The following is a 20347-nucleotide window of genomic DNA, read 5'->3' on the forward strand; positions in this document are numbered from 1 at the left end:
ATATTGATTCATCCCACATACATAGTTTTTTAACAACATTAAAATTTTTCTTATTATAATAAACATCACAAATAATATTAATAGTACTATGTTCATAGTTATCAGCATAAGATTACCGATTTTAAGGTAAATAACATGATAATATAAACTTTTTTTTTAATCTAAATATTTCGACAAAAAAACTGCCCTTTATTAAACTTACGTTTACTTCTTAACTTTGATATTATAGTTTACTTTAATATAGCTTTTATTCGTGACAAAACTGTCGCTTCATGTAACCTTTAACAGCCGTTCATCTTACGTCACTTTTGTACATTGAAAGGTTAATTAAGCAAAACAAAAAGGGGTTAAACAAAATCAATAGAGGGAAATTCATTAAGCGCTAAGCAGATTGAAATCCAACATGGCGCACAAGATGGCGTCGGGCGGGTTAAGGCGCGTTGACAAAGCGTAGTCGTTAGTTCGCGAGCCCTCTTATTAACCTTATGATATACTGGGAACATCAATCTCAGTTGCTCCACTAGTCTTGTTTTGCAACCGAACATGCCTCATGTTATTGTTTGTTGATTGATTTATAGAAAAATATCACAAAGTTGGTACTATTTTCGAAAATAATTTCTTTTACTAATATCGCAACAATTTAATACATTTTTTTACTTAAGTATATTATAAGGAGGTTTTGTCTATAGATAGGTTACAAAATGTTAATTAAAATAATCGAAAACCTGTAAACGGAAAAGTAAAGCGAAAGGCAAATAGAACAAAGCTTTCTTAAAAATGTGCTAAATGTGAAAAGGGATGTAAAATAATGACTCGAAAGTGCTTTTACCAACCCTTTCGTTAATCGCCACGAAGGGCTTCCGACAATCGTTTAAAAATTCCGCCCTAATCCCTGGGCATCGGAATCACACTAAAAACGCAAATACTTTTATCCGGGTAATCCCAGACGTCTTCGCGGATTAGCACTGTAGCGGCGGGCGAAGTTAAAGCAGGAAAAATGCAAGACGCAATCTAGCAAATGGCATTAAAATGTTTTGGCTTCAACCCTCTCGCGGCGTGGCGCGATTTCTCAAAGTCCGCGAAGAAAAAATCCATCCGGTCGGCTCAATGTAGCGGACGGGCACGTCTTCGGAGACGACCGATCCGAGCCGTTGCTTAGAGAGTTAGCCTTCTTGATACTTTATTGGGTGTGCCGTCTTATGTGAACACACCATTTATTGTTTCCACTATGTTTGTTTTATTTTACGTTAGATAATTATGATACTCGTATTGATTATGGAGCGATATATTTAAACTAACTATTAAGTAATCTTGTTAAGATCGTCCGAAGACGCTGTTTGTGAGATGCTATGAGAGGCCTATGTCCAGCTGTGGACATACTACACCTGAAATGATGATGAATAACTATTCAATGTCCAATCTCACATCCGTACCTATTTAGTGATGGACTTTTCTAACCTTATTTAACTAGTTTTAAAATTGTATAACGTTAATATAGAAAAATAGGCGGACTTATCACTGGCAGTATCGGTAAACAAACTTGAGTGATATTTCGCTTATGACAAGTATAGAATACACGTATATTGTGCTAATTTTTGAATATACCACTAAAACTGGCATACACAAAATACATATTAAGGAATCAATATTTCCTTTGGTGATGCCATAACGCGAACGACTTTATCGATTTCATACATCTTTTCTTCATAAAGATTGTTATACTTTGTAAAAGGTTCTTATGAAAAAAAAATATTAGAAAAATGTTCAGAAACCTGAAAAATTATGAAAAATGTCATGTCATGTCTATTGCTATTGGCTATTTTGCACGTTTCATAATCAAAATTTCATTTTCATTCAAAATTCGCATTTTTGCACAATGCGAATTTTTGTCGTCGTTAACGTCATCATCGGCCATTAAATATCGATCAATAAATTTATTTATTTCTCTTACCTTTGACTAATAGATAAAGTTTTCATTCTGTAATATGTTACATTAATTTATATTTTCTATTGATATATGAAAACATCAATTTGTTTCGGACATACACAATAAAATAATGTAACGTATTTAAAAAATTGAGAAATACATCAACTCACAAGTTTAAAATTGTGAGTTGATGCACTTTTAGAGATTTATGAGATTTTTGACTTTTGTCTTACAAGGTCAAAACATTAAGAAAAGTGTAAAAAGGCACTTATGAGAAAAGAAAGTAAGTTATTAGATATCCGAAGATGTTTTTGCGAAGTTTATTTAAACACAAGCTTAGACAGTAATGGATGTAAAATGTTCAGTCGCCGTACAATACGATTACACACTGTGCACACAACAACAAAGAATTCCAACATTTTTAACGAATGCAAATCGTCTGGAGCAGCCCTTTCTTCTGAAACTTTGAGTAGGGAATACGAAATGAAACAATGCTTTGCTATCATTCGCATTATTGATATGTAACTTGATTCATATATTAAAATAAAATAATAGCAAAAAACGGTAAATATTTTAGAAAGTTGAAATGGTTAAATCAACCAAAAACGAATTTGTTTATAGTTTGGGTTAAAACTAAGTGAAATTATTGTATGTATATATATATATATATATATATATATATATATATATATATATATATATATATATATATATATATATTTACTGTTTCGCACTACATAATTTTTCCGTTGCTATGTTTTATTATAATTATAACACATTAAAGCACTTTTGAAAACATTGAAATAGATTTTGTATAACAAAACAACGAAGGACGTATAAATCATCGTTAGATGATATATTTAATTGCCATGTTGATTTATTTAATTGCCATGTTAATCTTTAGGTTAGTCTCCAACATCTCCTAAAGTAGTGGGGTGAAGGAAGAATATTTTCAGACGACAGGTAGCCGAATCTCGCAAACGAAACTTGGTACATACTCTTTATATGGATAAAGATAGAAGAGCAGGCCCCCAGTCCACGGCAGGCCAGCTATTCCTGCCATGGGTAATAACCATGGTAATGGCCGGGCAAATGGTTCTAGAAATGAATAGAACGGAGGCCTGTAACTAGCAGTGGATGTCCTTCGGCTGAAGTCTTGATGAATGTCGATACTCTTTTTTAAGACAGATGATTTTGTAGGACTTTTCGTGATCTTGCAGTTGTTTTTAGTTAAAACAAGGGCTCAATCAAGCTAAAATTTATTTAACACCATCTTAATAGTGCTTCAAGGTCTTCCGTTGTAACTAGTGCTTAAATTCTCTTGTTATATTGTTACCAGTGGCCAATATAGGTTAGTTTGGCCGGTTTGACTACGAGACACTAGAGTATTCTACTAAATAATTTCGATCAATTCCGTAATGTTTCTATTAACAGAAGTGGCGGATTTAGTCTCCGCGAGTTAAGGCGGATTCAATAATTTAAATCGTTATCGTAAAAACAGTAAGCTGGTTCGGCTTAATCCCAAAAAACAGCTCCCGTCTAATTGCACTGAGCTCGGGTAGCACTACACCTATAAAGGCTAAGCGGTTGGATTCAAAATAATGTGTTTTACATTTTCGCAGCGACGCTATCTGCGACATAAAACGGCCTGTAATTTATTCTATTGCTGAAAGGGTTGGGTTGGCTCGGGGTGGGAATTACCCAAGGTGGGTGCTAAAGGGTTAAGCCGAATATACGGGGTCGCGACGCCGGCAAACTTCGTTAATTTATGCGCTTAAAAATGTCAACTGGAAATTATGACACCAAAACACATTTCCTATTTCACAAATACGGTTTATGATTATACTTTGTTTTATACGCTGTTCTTGCGAGTCTTATTTGTTATAATTTCCTTCCATTTTTGAAAATATCATTGGGTATTATAGTAAAAGTAACACTCGATTACGATTTCAATTTGCTTAGAAATTATCAGGAAATTAAAAAAAAAAACACATAATAAAACCAATTTAAATTTCAAGTTTATTAAGTACTTTCAGAATTAGTTATATATCATAATTATTTTTTGGTATGTTTGGTTGTATTTCGTATCGATGTCTTTAATGAATTTTACAGCTAATAATTGTAATATTTTTATTCCATGACATTTCAATGCGAAGTTAACAGTGTAGGTTGACGAGTGCTTTGGTTGAGATAAGAAGGGAACTGTAGCCGGCTTTGTGGGGGAGGACCGAAATCGTCTCACTCATTATTTAAATATTCCGATGAGTGCGTTAAGCATCCCGTTAGCGCAAGTGGAGCATTTAGCCGATAACTCTTAGCGCTATTGTTTTGTTGATTGAGTTGTTATGGCAATTCGCTGAGTCAAGTCAGAACGATTTAATGGTGGTGTAAATATTTATGTATTTACATTCGCTTAGGTTCCATTCAAAAATAGCATACTCTATGCAGCGAGCAGGAAAATTTAAAAAAAATATTCATTATATAGTAAGTTTCTTGGAGAAAACAATGTCAACAGAAGATATATGAAGTTCCTCTATACCATACTAGATGGTGCTAATTACATTTTACACCACGCTGTCTTTTGTACACGTGGGTTTTTCTATTACTATCCTATATAGTTCACGGGCTCTTCCGCTACGTGAACTGTTGTCCGACGAAATTGTAAAATCCTTAGGATTAACAACATTAATATCTTTCGAAACTTTAAAATGCTAGTCTATTTTTAGTACCTGGCATAAAAACCGCACTCTACTGTGCTGGATTTACAGTAGAAGGCAAGTTTTTACATCAAACTACTAGTTCCTATTTTACTATTATCTTATTTTATTATTTGTTAATTGCGTATATTCTCACTATCTAAACACTTCTATACATGTAATATATATAGTATACATGTACATGAGATTGAATAATGAAAAAGGGTTTTTAAAAAAAGCAACTTTACTATATTACAGTATTCTGTCTTTGTTCTAGGCATTGCACATCAGCTGGCAGGACTACCAGGTGGAGAGTGGGGAGCATTAGCTCGGCACTATCCTCCTCCGATTTTGCCTTCCCATGCACACTTCACACCGCATGTTCTGCCCTCTACACACACGCAGCATCCACACGTTCCTGCAGCCCCTCATGAAACAGGTACCGTGCGACCAACCATGATTTAATTTACACTCATAAAATTTAAGACACAGAATGTTTACAAAGACTTACTTTATTACTGTCATTTTTCTCCATTTACAACGAAAGAAAAAAAAGTTAAAATTTGTTAATTTAATTTATAACAAGATAATTTTATGGTGTATGTATGAAATATACACAGTAAATCGCTATAAAAGATTTAATTTCTAAAATATATTAAGTTTAAAAGCCTAAGCAAAACTTTTTTATATTTGATATTATTAATAAAATAATTATTCATTACTTATTATTAAGATAATAAGCAAATATTTTACTGCCAATTAATTTACCGCTGTGTGATTTTTTATGTAGATATTACGTCGGAAGCTCCAACTACAATGAACGCCCATAGCACAACGAGTCCCGTCACCTCGCGTCCGAGCTCGCCCCAGGACGACGATATATCCGTCACTGCGTCCAGCAGCCCGCCGCCCGACGAGCGCCCTGGAGCCTTCACATCAGTAACAAGAACACGTAAACCGTTACAACCCCTGCCAGCGCCTTCAAGCCTCTTCCACAGCGCCCTAGCAGCCCAACTGTTCCTCAACTCTCCACTTCTTCCAACACCTCCCGCATGGCTGTACTCTCAACTTTACGGAGGATATGACTGGTGGCTCAGGCCTCCACCGCTTCAAGAAGACTCTGGCTCCAGCCCCGACCGAGAAGATGAAGGTGGTTCTACAGGATCGGGCTTGCCAAAGAAAAGACCAGCGTCACCCGATTGGTCAGATCCCGGAGTTAGGACTCGCAGTAAGTCAATGATAACGCCAGAGCGGCGACCGATAGATGTCTGGCGTCCTTATTAGGTAGAACTTCGTTTATGAACAACTACAGGAACTTTTAACGGATAGATTTCGTGCGGCTTTACCGTCCGGTGTGCTTAAGACGTTCGAATGGACAATTATTGTATTGCGTGTAGGACTGTAAAGAAGGAATAAATTCATGCAATAGTGATCAGTGTCGATAGATGTTTTTACGTTAGATAAATGAATGTGAACTTCGAATCGTAATTAAATAATTGTTGACTGTATTATGAAATAATGCAAAAGTCTGTAAATAAAGTTATTGACATTTTTAATCAGCTTTTTATTTTCCATACATATTGAAAATCATGTAAAATAAAATGATAATATACAATTTAAAAATTGGCAACGAATGTCTCGAATAAATAAGCCAACGCTGAACATAATGTAAGAGCAGGTTGTGAGAGACAAATTTTTGGATTGTTTCCATAATATTAAAATGCCTGCGAAATTTACACGAAACGAATTACATTATAATACATGTAGAGATTTTACTGCTTCCTCATTTTACTTTGTATAACAATCGTTTAGTACTAAAGCTTTTTACGTTATTTTTTAAGTTTCTGTGATTTATTTGCATACATTTTAATAAAAAAAGTTTAAAACATTACTAAGTAAAGTTGCAGGTTTTTGTTGGTGATTTACAACATTTTGAATGCGAACTGTCACAGCCCCGACTGCGGGAACTGCAGCGTGAGTGAGATCGAGGGCTTCGACATGACCGTGCACTTTTACACGAGGACCTGGAGCTCCGGCACGAGTGGCACCTTGAACTGCGACAGGAGTGAGATCTTGAGCTCCGGCAAGATATTACTCTAGGAGTTTTGCATACGTGGGCTGAAGGCACTCTACACGACTCGGAACTTCGTCGGCTAGAAACTCTGCTACACCTGTCAATGTACTCCATTAGCTTCGTGACACCGCAAAGTACTTCAATGGCGGTGCATATAATTTCCTCTTTGGGCAGAAGAAATCGATGCCTTTTGCCTCTTAATTCTATCATATATGAATAAGGAATGTTTGCGACGGCGTAGCTCCAATCCGTACTGGTACCGGCAGCGTAGTACATGAGATCCTTTGTGCTGCCTACTTTGTATGTGTGACCGCTGGCTGCTTGAATTGCCTGTATGAACAACATGTCATTTTTATTACAAGTACTTAAACACAGCAATATACGATAAATAAATAGAGATAATTTTTTAAAAAAACCTTGATTGATAAATCAAAATAAAACCAAAAATTTACATAAATACTTTGGCTTGTTTTGAAAAAACAATATTTCGTAAATTCAATCGTTCATCTACGTATTCAATAAAGCTTTAGCAAAATTACGGCTCAATTTTGTTAGTTACATTTTTTATAGTCCCCGCTATTGGAGGCCTCTCATACTCCTAACTAGTTTGGGACAGGGACTTTAATTTTTCTTTTAAAAAAATTTATGTGTCTTAACATCTTTCATTCTTTTCCTAACTTCCTACATTTCATCTGTCTTACCGTTCCATTCCATTTTCCCTCTTTTTCGATGCTTTTGATCCATCACCTCATTCGTCAGGTTTTACAATATTTATTTTCGTTAATTACATCATGGTTTTCATGACCGTTTTAAGTGTCGCAACCGATGTGGGTCTAGCTTAAGAAAATCTAGTGGTATTTTTGCAAGATCAGGGATATATTATCCAATTAAGATCACATATGCTTACATGGGTTGTAACCTAATTACGATTTATGATAATCAGCTATTACCACCAAATCCAATATGACGAAGAAAAGATGGTTTTCAATACAAAAATTTGTACTGTAAACCATCTAAAAGTAGATGCGGTGCATATTCTAGACGCGATGTATAACGTTTATGACATTACAAAATTTAAATAAGATTCGTGTTATAATGAAATATCGTGTCATTACTCCGTGTAAACAACATTAGCACTATAATTACTATGTATGTTTTAAAAAGACATAACATATTAAATAAAATACATGTCTAAGGATTGAATATTATTCAAAAACAAAAGAGTAAATTAATTTAAATTATTTATTCTCGTGAATATTAGTCAAAGAACAAGCATGTGTACTAAGGTGGTTTTTTAATATTAATATAGGTGTAAAGTTCATATAAGTTCTGTTATATGGTTTTGGAAGTGAAATTGTTAAATATATTGAATTTGTAAATTAATACTAAACATATACTGCAATAGATAGACAATAATAAAAATGTACAATCAAGTGAAAGTAAGTTTTTTCACAAAAAAAGTTTAAATTCTATACCTTTGCCATAACAGTTCCTGCTTCAAGCATCTGAACATAATCCGGACAGGGATCACCTGTATAACCCCATGGGAATATAATCACTTCGCCGTAGCTATGGAAGGAAAGGAATACCTTGAATTTACGATCATTCCCACAGATCGCTTCCTGGGAATTGAAAAACTAATATTAATTTTGATTTACAGTTGCTGAAATTTTCACTTTATTTTTTGGCAAGTTTAAATATGAAAGTAGGTAGTTGATTTTGCCGCATTGCATTATTTGTTATAAATATTTTTAGTCATTAGTTTATATTATTTCAAAGTTAACGTATAGCATGACCTTACAAAATAGTAACTTGAAGAGTACAAAGGAATATCTCTAGGAGTTATTCGTCGTAAGTAGAAGACTAATTACGTCCATATACGAGATTTACACATATTTATAGATTCAACACGATTTCTTTGAAGCCATAAAGCTTAGAGACTACTCATTAGTCGAAAATATTTCTTTTACCGAGAAAAGATTAAAATGAAATAAAGAGAAAAGAATAATATGAAATTTCACGGAGGTCGAGGAGGCGTTCATTAAAACAACAAATATTTTAAAAATCTGTAGCTCTACCTGACCATAATATTTTTTGGTTTATTAAAAATAACCAGGAATGGTTTTAAAAATTTTACGCAAAAACCATCCTGGCCACTTTAAACGGGCAATGGAAAGGTAATTAAAAAATTAATCAATATAATATTGTAGATATCGTCAGCATAATAATTATAAAACTTGCCCTTATAGCGGTTGTTTCCGGCTCCGAAAAAGGTTCTGGACCCCTGTAGAAAATATTACCAGGGTCTTCCGAAGATCCTTCTTCATTTCGTTCGCCCCATCCGTAGCTGAAAAATTTATGAAGTGGTAAATAATTAATCTCAGATTAACGAACGCTCTAACCCCTTTGACACTTTATGGTTATTACAGCTGTTAATGCGATAACAATGGCGCAAGTAAAATTTATGAAAGTTTTGTTCTTATCAGCTTTGTAATGTTTCTATTGTTAGGATTCAAGAATTTTCCAAAAGAGAACTTACAACTTGCAATCCCTTTATATACCTTGCTTGCTCAATGCGTCTATGTAACTTTCAATTTCTTTCTTCTTATTTAGCTATGTGAAAAACATCAATCTATTGTTCTTAACCAGTGGCAGTGATATGATATTTAGAAAAAGTGTCTAGTGGAGATTATTAAACGTAATTTTCAATATATATACCTTACCTGAAATTCCTGTTAAGATCGACGCCGTAACACTGACCGTATCGTGCTCTATTCTTACGCCACATTCGGTCGTGCGTGTGCGTATATTCATATCCATCCGGATTTACTACAGGCAAAATGTACCTGTGAATGCATCATTACATTAAAAAACTATAAAGAAATACCAAATCGCAAGAAGTTTATAAGGTATTTTTATGATGATTTGTTGAACGGTTAGGAAATTTATACGTGGTAGCGCCATCTGTTGGGAAGTCACAACAATAGGCACATCATAGTAGCATACTTTTTTGTTTAAAAATACATGTATTTATTTTTAAAGAGAAGAGAATTTATTCTTTAGTTAACCTGTGTATGAAAACATACAAACAAATATATGAAAAAATTGTTTATTTTAAACATGTAGATTACAGTTGATATCAAATGTTAAAATAGTGTAAGCGAAAGAATCACCTAATGCTAAATATATGATGCCAAGTATGCAAGTTTATAATAAAATCATATGATAGCAAAATCGCTGTGCCAAAGCAATAGTTAATAATAATGAAATATTTTAATTTACTTAAAAATATTTAAAACCGGTCTTTCAGATAAAATCGAAAAGGAAATTAGTTAAAAAATTGAGATATTAGCTATATAACCTTACCAATCTTTGTTGGTGATGAACTCCGGCTGACCGTTGAAATTTTCGACGAGTTCATTAGCAAAATATGTGAGTACGGCTGTACTGATCCACTCTCGGGGATGTATAGCTGCGTCCATCCAGACGCCCACGTTGTTGCAGCCTCCATTTGAGATCTTTAATAGCTAATGGAAAAATATTTCAATTTGATTGGCAGGATTAAATTTAAATTTGTTAATCCGAAAAATGGTTTGTATGCGGTGTGCGGTTTCGTGACTATTTATTGTGGTTTTTAATCATTTACACGTCACCTGTTTTATAAGATTTGAGATATTTTAATAATACATCTTTAGTGCCATGGATTCCTGTCAATATTTTAAAGGGGTGAATGCACATTTATCAGTAAAAAGCTTTGAGTTTTTCCACCTATTTCCGCTTTGTACAAAGTGATTAATATATATGTTAAATTTATTATTTTTTTAAATTGGTATGCGACAGGCCAATAACTTCTGGTAGTACAAAGCCTACAAGGACAGATAGTAAACAACAAATAATTTTAAAACGTTATAACCAAAATTTAGAAATATACTTTACTCTGATATCACGCCCTTCAGCGGACCGTCCGATTGTACAAACAGTACACAATGAAGGGTTTTCTTCGGCCAGAGAATCCATAAATTCGTAAATGACATTAAGACGGTGATAATTTTTCCAATCCATACACGTTTCTGCAAGACAGGTTAAATATAACAACTAAACACGTTCGTTCCTTTCAAGAGAAATTACAAAATAAATTTCGAATCAACTTAATTCTAAACGGTTTAATGATAATGAACATGAAAGTCATAATTGAATTATTAATTACTATCGTTAGGTAATTAAATTATCTGTAGCATTGTTGTACAATTATAATATTCCGAAGTAATCAGAAAATGACAATGTTCATATGATTGTAATGATAATTGTGTAATTATTTAGTGATTAAAAATTTATAAATATTTTTAAGAATGATGACTTTTGAGACATAAATCTGCCTTTATTTTTTTTAATTTAAAAAAGGGCGTAAACTTGCACATATTTAGTCTGGTCATAAATACAATTACAATTAAAAAACAAACATTTTAATTTCTATTTGAAATTTCTCATTCCTATATTTAAAGTGTTTCTACTTTCTTAAAAATCACATTTTTCCGCTTATCATTGTTAAATCTGCCTGTGATATTAAAATGGAGAGGAGTGATCAAGTAAATCGAATTGATTTAATAGCATTACATAAAGTAGAAATGGAGCCAAACGTAGTTTTTGAAAATCATCATGCACTGTTTTCCATTCGAATATTCCTATAAAATGTTAAGTCTCTAAGTCTTATGGTTCCAGAGATATCCGGATGAGTTAGTACGTAAAAAGAAATTCATATATATACATATTAAAAATTGTATGTTTATACTTGGACATTTCCAAGATTTAGGTTTGCATCCCTTTTCTTGGTCGAGGAGAGGGCCAACGTCGCCGATAGCAACAGCAAAGGGAATGCACCGTTCATCGAGCAGCTCTGCCACCTGAGCGGCCTTCCGACCTTCGACCATTACGTCCATCGTGCTACGCTCTTCTTTCCAAATATTAATCGCTGCGAATTAGAAGAAGCAATTTTAATCCGATATTTCGTTAAAAAATAAAGTGTTTCAATGTTTCAATGAATTCACGGTACATGTGTGCAATGTAAATTAATCATAACAATTTAAAATTAAAGGTCAAATGTACCTACGGAATAAAAGATGTTCGTTCACTCTACAAATTTAATTTACTATAAAATTTATAGGATCATTGGTTATAGGTGTAAAGGCCATAAAGGGGTGAATTTTACAATAAGTTAATGTATAATAAACCCTATCCAAAAGTTTCAGAAATAATAAGTGAGGTATGATAATATGGTAAGAAAAATCGTGTTAATAATTTTAAAAATTAACTTTATTATTGTTTACTATCTGTCCCTGCAAACTGTACTACCACAAATTATTAGACTTGGCGAACTAATAGAAAAAATGAATATATTGTATATGTGTATCATATTTCAGAGTAATTGCTTTACAGGTTGATTGGAAATACGTTACATGAACTTTAGTTTTGGCTTTTAGTTGACTAATTAGCGTTCACTAAACCCTTGAAGGCATTATACTTACAGCCAAATACTTTTATGTCTAAGACACTAAACCAAAAAATGCTTTGTGTTCCTTACAAATTTGTTTATTTTTTATCTTAATTGTTATCAAACTGTAAACAAATAATAAACAACCGAAGAAATTCCGTTGTGTTAGAAAGAATATTGCTATAAATAGTAAATCCAATATCCTCCAATAAAAGAAAAAATACTTTAAATTGATCTACATTACTCATAGGTTTGTTAACATCTTATAAAATTTATTTAGTAAAATTGATTTCTAACAAACCTCCGACAGTGTCCAATGATTTCATGAAACACCTCTGTTTCTCACTCTTAAATTTAACTTCCCATACTTGTGTTTTCCCGCACAGCGTCTTTGGGCATTGCGGTGCCACTTTGAGTGAATTGTTAAAATCGGTAAATCAAAAACATAGGTATTTATTTCTTAAAAATACAAATTACAAATCATGACTTTGAAATTTATATTTAATTTGATAAAGTATTTAAAACGGAGACATATTTTTGATGTTTGTGCGTGACATTAAATTTCATATTTTTTTTTGTGATCGCCGTCTTTGCGTAAAAACTTTTTGATTGTTATCTTAGTGAAATTAATTTATTTATAACGAGGTATCGGATCTACTTGGATGGTTATCGACAAATTTCATTAATGCTTTTACACAGTTCAAAATTTCGTTGCAAGTTTCTTGTATTTCTTCCTTTGGGAGATTGAATTTGTATTGTTTGCTTCTTAATTCAATTAAATAACAAAAAGGTATATGAGCCGACCCGTAGCTCCAGTCGGTGCTGGTCCCAGAAGCTCCATACATTACATCTTTCGATATTCCAACTTTGTAAATATTACCGGTGGAAGCAAATATAGCCTGTAAAATACATGAATTTGAAAAACAATTGTCTTGTCATAAATAATTAATAATTTAGTCCTTATATTATATTATAATTATTAACTAAAAGTAATGTTCGATCTCAATATTCAAACATTATTATGTAAAAATAATTTCTTAAAAACAATTTTATGTACTTTGGGTCTATCTGATCCGTTTTATATATTATGTGCTAGTTTACCGCGATATAAAAATGAATTGCAGTTATTTGAAAACTTAACGGAATATAGAAAAAAAATAAAAAAAGCAAAAAAAAACGAAGTACAAAGATCGGTCTTATTGCAAAATGAAAAATTTACATAGTAGTCAACGTTATAATTTCCCCTAACGGAAGTTTATATGTATACGATAGCTATTGCGACAAAGTTACCTTTGACATCGCAGTAGCACCTTCGAGGAGTCGTACGTAATCAGGACATAGTTCATCTCTATAGCCATATGGAAACACTATAACTTGACCATAGCTATGAAGTGTAATGTACACTTTGAACTTAATCCCCGAATTTACAAGTATATCCTGGAGAAATAAAATATTAGTAAACGAAACTTATTGATAAAAAATTGTTATTTATTAAAAGTTACATTCTCACATTAATTTTGACTGTATGAGACTTTAAAATAATGATAAAGTTCACCTTTGTATGTATTAAATAAAAATACGTGTTGTGTTTTAACCGATATACATTTTTATATAGGAAATAATGTAATAGATTGTTTGTAATTATATTGTCAAGTTATTTTCCATATCTTTGCGAATATTCTACCGCGACACAAAGGTTGTCAAAAACACGCCTGCATGTTTAGTTTTTTTTGAACGCATTGCTTTTTTAGAAATTTAGAAAGTGTTTTTGGGGCAATTGTAGACGGTTCTGCTTCCGAGATGTACGCGATAAAAAAACCTCAAGACTGGATTACATGGTGGCCACTCAATGTCACCTCTGTTCGATATTAATTTTCTTGGTAACATTTCTCATACGGTTGGCATTAGATGTGTGAGAAAAGGCCCGGAAAGAGACCTTTTCTCACACACCTAACGCCAGCTGGAATCAGGTCACGTTGTACTCATTGAGGTCAGGATGCTTTGGTTCTAAGAAATTATTTAAAACACAAAAGTTAACCTTTTAAGCGTACATCCTTTACTTAAAAGTTCTACGCCTGACCGTAAATCATAATTTGTTATAATCAAAAGTACTCCGTAGCATTTATAGCGTAGCTATTAGTGTGTGAATAAATAGAGTGTTATTTTAAAGCTGCAGATAGATTTAAAACCGATGCATTGCAATTGATTTACGACTAAATCCTATTTGCTGTTTAATCTCTTCGTCCATCGCGGATGACACGATTTTGGTATCAACGGTATATTACAGCTAAGTAATAGTGGATTTACACATATTTATTAGCGAGCAGATTTTTTATTATTTTAACTAAATTATATTAATACACCAGGTAAAGACATTAATCGTTAAGAATGTTTCACACTCAATAAATCGTTTTAATTAAAAATAAACGGTAACAATAGATGGTCTATTATTACTATTTATTTTTGATTTAATAATAATAATTTGTCATAAGGGAAATTAGGGTAGCTGTCAACATTTCAATTCAATCAACATTAAACACTGGTGGTAGAAAGGAATTACAACAAAACTTTAAAAAAATTAAGTAAATGTTACACATATTTTTGCGTGATTTTTGCAGAATTATTTAACTAGAGAAACTTTTGCTCCGTCAAAGTTATTGTTTGCTCGCAGATTATTCCTGTATCGGTATATAAAACGTCTTTATAATTATCTGTAACATTACATTATAATCATGAATCTCTGAATCATATTTCTATAACTACGGCTTAACATTTAGGACAAAGACTTTTACATCACTTAACTTCGCCATTTTCTACATAATTATATATTGTAGGTTGATTGCTTATTGGCGTAAATGCTTTAAAGGGCATTAACTCATTGTTCAGCAAAAGCTTTAAAGTGATCTCTCTGAAACTCTATTTGCATGCGATAGATACAAAGTCTGCAAGCACAGTATAAAATAATTAATTTAAATACATAATAATCCGATTTTGTAAACGCTTTTTCTTACAATATTATGAATACGTTACTTATTGTTTCTCAAACCATTGATTTGTATTATCTGTCATTTGACAGCAAATGAGCTATATATTCACCTTTTCAGATCTTTTCAGCCGTAACCAATCAACCTGTACATTATTAAATAGAATAAGAGATTGATACTTTACTCTCATAGCTGAAGACTCCGGCTCGGAAAATGGTTGTCGACCGCGAAAGAAGGGACTAGATGGATCAGTCGATGAGTTTCTGCCACCCCACGCGAAACTAGATCATCCGCAGATTATTATTAGTATTACGATAATAATAATAAATATTCCTTTATATACTAATTAATAATTTTTATTAAAACTGTTTTAAAGCATAGTTCTGTTTGTATCGTGACCGTTTTAGAGAATTTTACACACTGCCAAACATAAATAAACATCGTTATTATGAAGATCTTAAATTTTTCTAAATATCAAAAACTCTGGATTCTATTATATTTAATAACAGCTTAGATACTTAAAACACCAGTAAAGTTATACCGAAATCACTATACTGCATCTTAGGAACGTGCGGTGTGGCGGGGGCCAAAGGAGAAATTGACGAGATATTTATGGCCGACTGAAGGAACGGAGCGGCTGATACTTTCACCTGTTTATTCCCGTGCATATCTAAGTCCCTGTACAGCAGTTTCGGTAACACTATAGTTGATTTTATTGCAGTAAAATCAAATATTCACCTGAAATTCCTATTCAAATCAACTCCAATACATTCACCTCCATACCAAGCTCGGTTCTTTCTCCACAGTCGCTCAACTTTGTGTGAATAGTCGTATCCGTCAGGATTTGCAACGGGCAAAAAATACCTGAGTGTGTATTTAATAAATTGCTTAAAATCTAGGCTTTATGAATTTCGATTTTTTAATATTTAAATTACAAATAAGAAAGAAATACTTGCCAATCTTTGTTAGTAAAACTTTCAGGGAGTGAATCGAAATTTCGCACCACGTAATCGGCGATGAAGGTGTTGACGGCAGGCGCTATCCATTCTCTAGCATGAATACCTGCATCAACCCAGACTGCTGCATTGCCTACCTCGCTGTTTGAAACTCTCAGAACCTATTATAATGCAACGGTAAAAGAAAATGACTTCTATACTGATTAATATTATACATGGGTTAGGTTTGTAAGAAATCAAATCGTATTAACAATAGAAAACCAAATTTACTTTAGATCCTAGATTATGATAAAATGCGACGTAATCGCTTACTTTACTAAGCGATATCCGATGCATTCTATTTTGTACACGAGGCGATAACACACCTTAGATGTATATGAGATTCACTGCACTAAGTTACTATGCAAATTCCTATCGTTTAGTGTTGATAAATATCGAGCAGGATTTATTTAAATAAATGTTGCTGTACAACGTTTAGTTACATAGTTAAAAGTTTTATGCCAATTTAAAATGATAATTGTTACGACGTGAATAATTACAATAATGTAAATATTTTTCAACAAAACTTACTTTAATTAATCTGCCTTCTAATGTGGTACCAATAGGTACAACAGTACATAAGGAAGGATAAGTGTTTTCCAAACTATCTAACCAATTTTCAATAACTTCTAAATTATGGTAGTCGCTCCAATTCATTTCTTCTTCGCTTGGTGATTGATCGGCGTCTACAAAGTGAAACAAAAATATGATTACATTATTTATACGTGACTAAAACAGAATTACTTAACAAAAACACTTAAAATTGTATTATATTTGACATATACACTTTTACTCATAAAATGGTTTTACAATTTATCAACGTCATCATTATTTAGTCATTTGTCTCTTCCATAGGTTTCTGATAGCACCGATTGTAAATGACCTGCTTTTAGCATCTTCCGACAACCTTAACAAGGTCGTGTGTCGCCTGTTATGTTGATGTCCTACGTTGCGTTTGCCTGTCTGTGATATCCACTTTAGAAACTTAAGGCTCCAGTGGCCATTTGTTCCGAGCCCTATGAGGCTTGTCGGTTACATTCATTTGTCTACAAACCTACTCGTTTCTAATTGTTTGTTGTCTGCTAACGGAAAATTAACAAAAATATTTAAAAATAAAATTTAAATACTTCACTTACTGATCGCCGGTTCGGATATTTTAACGGAATATAAATTGTCAGGCGGCGATTCATCCTCGATTAAAGGCTTATCGTGGTAGAGATCCAAATATTCGTTGCGTTGTATCAGATTATGAAATGGTTTATTTTCATCCAATAAACTGCACACTTCTAAATCATCGTCATATGTTATATCCAGTAAGACCAGTTCATTGTACTTCCTTTTATATTTTTTCACTTTTTGATTCTCCTCTACAATATAATACTCCATATTCTTTATTATAATATTTGTACACCTGTACTTATATATTTTTATTTTACTTAGTAAATAAAGATGCCTATAAAATGGGTCAGTTATCACAATTGTAATAATTTAACCATATTTTGTAAAATGTATCTTTGAGTATTAACAAATAGGAAACAACATGGCTTAGGAGGCTTATTTTCTATTTTATTAAAAACTGAAATGTACTTGAGGGTTTCATATTAAATATTAAATTAGATTTTATTGATTTAGGGACATTTTGTGATGTGAGAATTAGTGATTGTCAAAAGGACGTTCTAAATTGACATATCTTCTCGTAATTACTATTGCCAGATTATCCAAATGAAAATATTTCATTCTGGAATAGATAACAAAAAGAAATTAAAAAAATGTTATTCATTCTTCTGCTATAATTTAATGTAGCACAAAAAATTGGCAAAATGTTTGATTATTAAAAGGACGAGAGGTTCTCGGAAGGCGACCGCGAGCCAGTAGAAGTGGCGTGGATGGTTCATCATCACCATTTTTTTTATCATCATTCATTTTTATTCATCATCAGATGTATCGACGAATTAGTAAAGATTACTGGGGGTTGTTGTACACAGGCAGCGCAAGACCGTTCATCAGCGCAGCGATCTTTGAGAAAAGCTTTTATCATACAGTGCGTATCTTTCGTATGACATAATGAACCATAATAAAGATAATTCTTTTTTTTTTAGATAATACAGCGTTCCGCAAGGTGAGACGAACAAAGTAGCGTCATTTGGTCGCGCCTTTCTTCGTAGTTTAACCATTTGTCGTTGCCATTTGTGTATGTTGCTTAGTTCCAGTATACGACCTTCGTTCGAGAAATATTGAAATGAAAAAGAATGAAGAATTGTGACATTGAGTGGCCATCACGAGCTCCGGATGTTATTGTGTTCTTTTTATGCGGAAATATCATAACCTTAGTCTTTTGTATCAGGAAACACTCGCTGAATCAAAGCAAAACATTCGTGAAGGAAATGCCGAGGTTCCAATAGCGATTTGCAGGCATGTGAAAATTTCAATGTCTTTTGGAAAAATGGGCCCGAAAATCGCGAAAGGCTTCAACGATATAAATTTTCAGTAATAAATAACATTCTTTTCTTTGTTTAATTAACATATACAGAGTGATTGGTTTTAGATGCGAAAGTTCTAAAAGGGTGAAAGTATTATTTATCATTAAAAAGCTTTTACACATATTTCAAATCCTGTACGAATTGATTTCTTTGAAATATGTCACATTTTACCGACAAATTTTGACGGTAAGAATTTTGCAAGGACAGATAGTAAAGAATTCTTAATTTTAATATGTTGTAAACCGAATTTTGTAAACATTTTTTCGTACTCCATCATCATTACGTTACTTATTTTACTTACGTTATTGCTTGTGTGTATAACGAATCACTATGTATTAATCGTCAAAAACAAATGTACCTTTTTGTATTATTTTCTATACTGAACTTCATTATGTTAGACATAAATAACTATGATTTTAAAATTCATATGAATGTTTAAAACTCATGTTTAGTGTTTTAAAATACAACAGTTTATTGAAAAGTGTCCTGATTCATCGGCGTTTATAAACATTAAAGCACACAAACGCACAAAAAGGAAGACGTGTTTAAGTAGTTTGCACGTCGTACAATAAGTCTGCGCGACAGATAGGTGTGCATCTCGACGTCGGGCCGTCTAATGAAAAACAAAGCTGGGGTGACCGCCACCCGACCCAACCCCGCGGTCTCTCTGCATTTAGCGACTAATTACCGAACCTTGCAATTTATTTTGCAAGGCACGATTTTAAACTTTATAGCATTCAAATTCGGTATTTCCTTGTACTAGCGTTAATAAATTAATTAAATATCTTATGTGGAACTAGAAGAAATAATAATTAAACTGTAATATTTGTATATTGGAGAAATAGTTTCAATAGTATTTATAAAACGTTATTTCAGCTTTGTTTACTTCACTAAAGTAGTTTTGGTAATATATAAACTTCCGACACAATATAATTTCGAAGAAGTTTCTTATTTTCGATTAACGGCGTAACAATCTTTTAAGGGATTCAAACTCACCGACAGTCCAAACGAACGATTCGATATTTATCAATCAATTACTTACAAAAATACAGGCCTGATAAATTAGTCTGACCTCTACATTTAATAAGATTTCCATCAAGACCTATTGGGAGCGTACTGCATCCGTCTTCCGATGACCTTCATCAGGTTGTCTGTCCACCTTGTGGGTGAGCGTGTTACGCTGCGCTTGCCATCTTTACTCCAGAACTTAACCTTCTTCAGAACGGTCTTTCAAAAGGTTAATAAGTTTTAAAAGAAATAAACTATATATGTACAACTAAGTATGAAAAATTCTATAATTTGAGGTAATAGCGTAGGTTTTGCTATCGAACATAGCGAGGAATGTCTTCCATATCGTCCTAAACGAGTCACGTGACACATTACCTGATTTATTAGACCTGTTTAATTTAGGAAAATACTTTAGTTCTGTCTGAACACGAGATTTCTGGACAAACTATTAATCATCAAGCATAATATCCACACGGACAATTTTTACTATCGACATACGTTTAATTTGTTTATTTTTTTATACTCTAACATTTTCTGCCAATTATCGACGAATGAGAACGTAATGTTTTAAAAACGAACGGGAACGCAATGAGGGCGTAGCACTAACAAGCAACAGAGGTGATCACTATAAAGTAAATCCAAGTAGCGAGTAACAAGCGACCGTCACAATTAAAAAGATAAACGCCGTAAGACGG

The 20347-nt window shown here is 32.9% G+C and overlaps 3 protein-coding genes across 3 annotated transcripts in view; 1 reads left to right on the plus strand and 2 right to left on the minus strand.

Annotated features, from left to right (window-relative positions):
• LOC137918921 (runt-related transcription factor 1-like) overlaps positions 1–5907 on the plus strand; it is a 30343-nt gene extending 24436 nt beyond the window's left edge. Inside the window, exons 4-5 of the mRNA XM_068761856.1 lie at positions 4901–5062; positions 5414–5907. Of these exons, the coding sequence (XP_068617957.1) occupies positions 4901–5062; positions 5414–5907 (656 nt within the window). The remainder of the gene's footprint in view (positions 1–4900; positions 5063–5413) is intronic.
• A 279-nt stretch (positions 5908–6186) lies between these two features.
• LOC137918813 (carboxypeptidase B-like) lies at positions 6187–12547 on the minus strand. The gene is made up of 8 exons (XM_068761727.1): positions 12487–12547; positions 11487–11666; positions 10634–10767; positions 10064–10224; positions 9421–9543; positions 8935–9044; positions 8173–8315; positions 6187–7027 (listed from the first exon to the last, which is right to left on the minus strand). The coding sequence occupies exons 1-8, from the start codon at positions 12509–12511 to the stop codon at positions 6515–6517; spliced, it is 1389 nt and encodes a 462-aa protein (XP_068617828.1). The 5' UTR covers positions 12512–12547; the 3' UTR covers positions 6187–6514.
• A 273-nt stretch (positions 12548–12820) lies between these two features.
• LOC137919007 (carboxypeptidase B-like) lies at positions 12821–17550 on the minus strand. The gene is made up of 7 exons (XM_068761967.1): positions 17301–17550; positions 16696–16850; positions 16126–16286; positions 15908–16033; positions 15354–15450; positions 13476–13622; positions 12821–13084 (listed from the first exon to the last, which is right to left on the minus strand). The coding sequence occupies exons 1-7, from the start codon at positions 17548–17550 to the stop codon at positions 12821–12823; spliced, it is 1200 nt and encodes a 399-aa protein (XP_068618068.1).
• Positions 17551–20347: the final 2797 nt, after the last annotated feature.

Source organism: Battus philenor, unplaced genomic scaffold (genome assembly GCF_028537555.1).
Source record: "Battus philenor isolate CCGP_79_NKW_IND1 unplaced genomic scaffold, ilBatPhil1.0.hap1 SCAF_15, whole genome shotgun sequence".
Classification (NCBI taxonomy): domain Eukaryota; kingdom Metazoa; phylum Arthropoda; class Insecta; order Lepidoptera; family Papilionidae; genus Battus; species Battus philenor.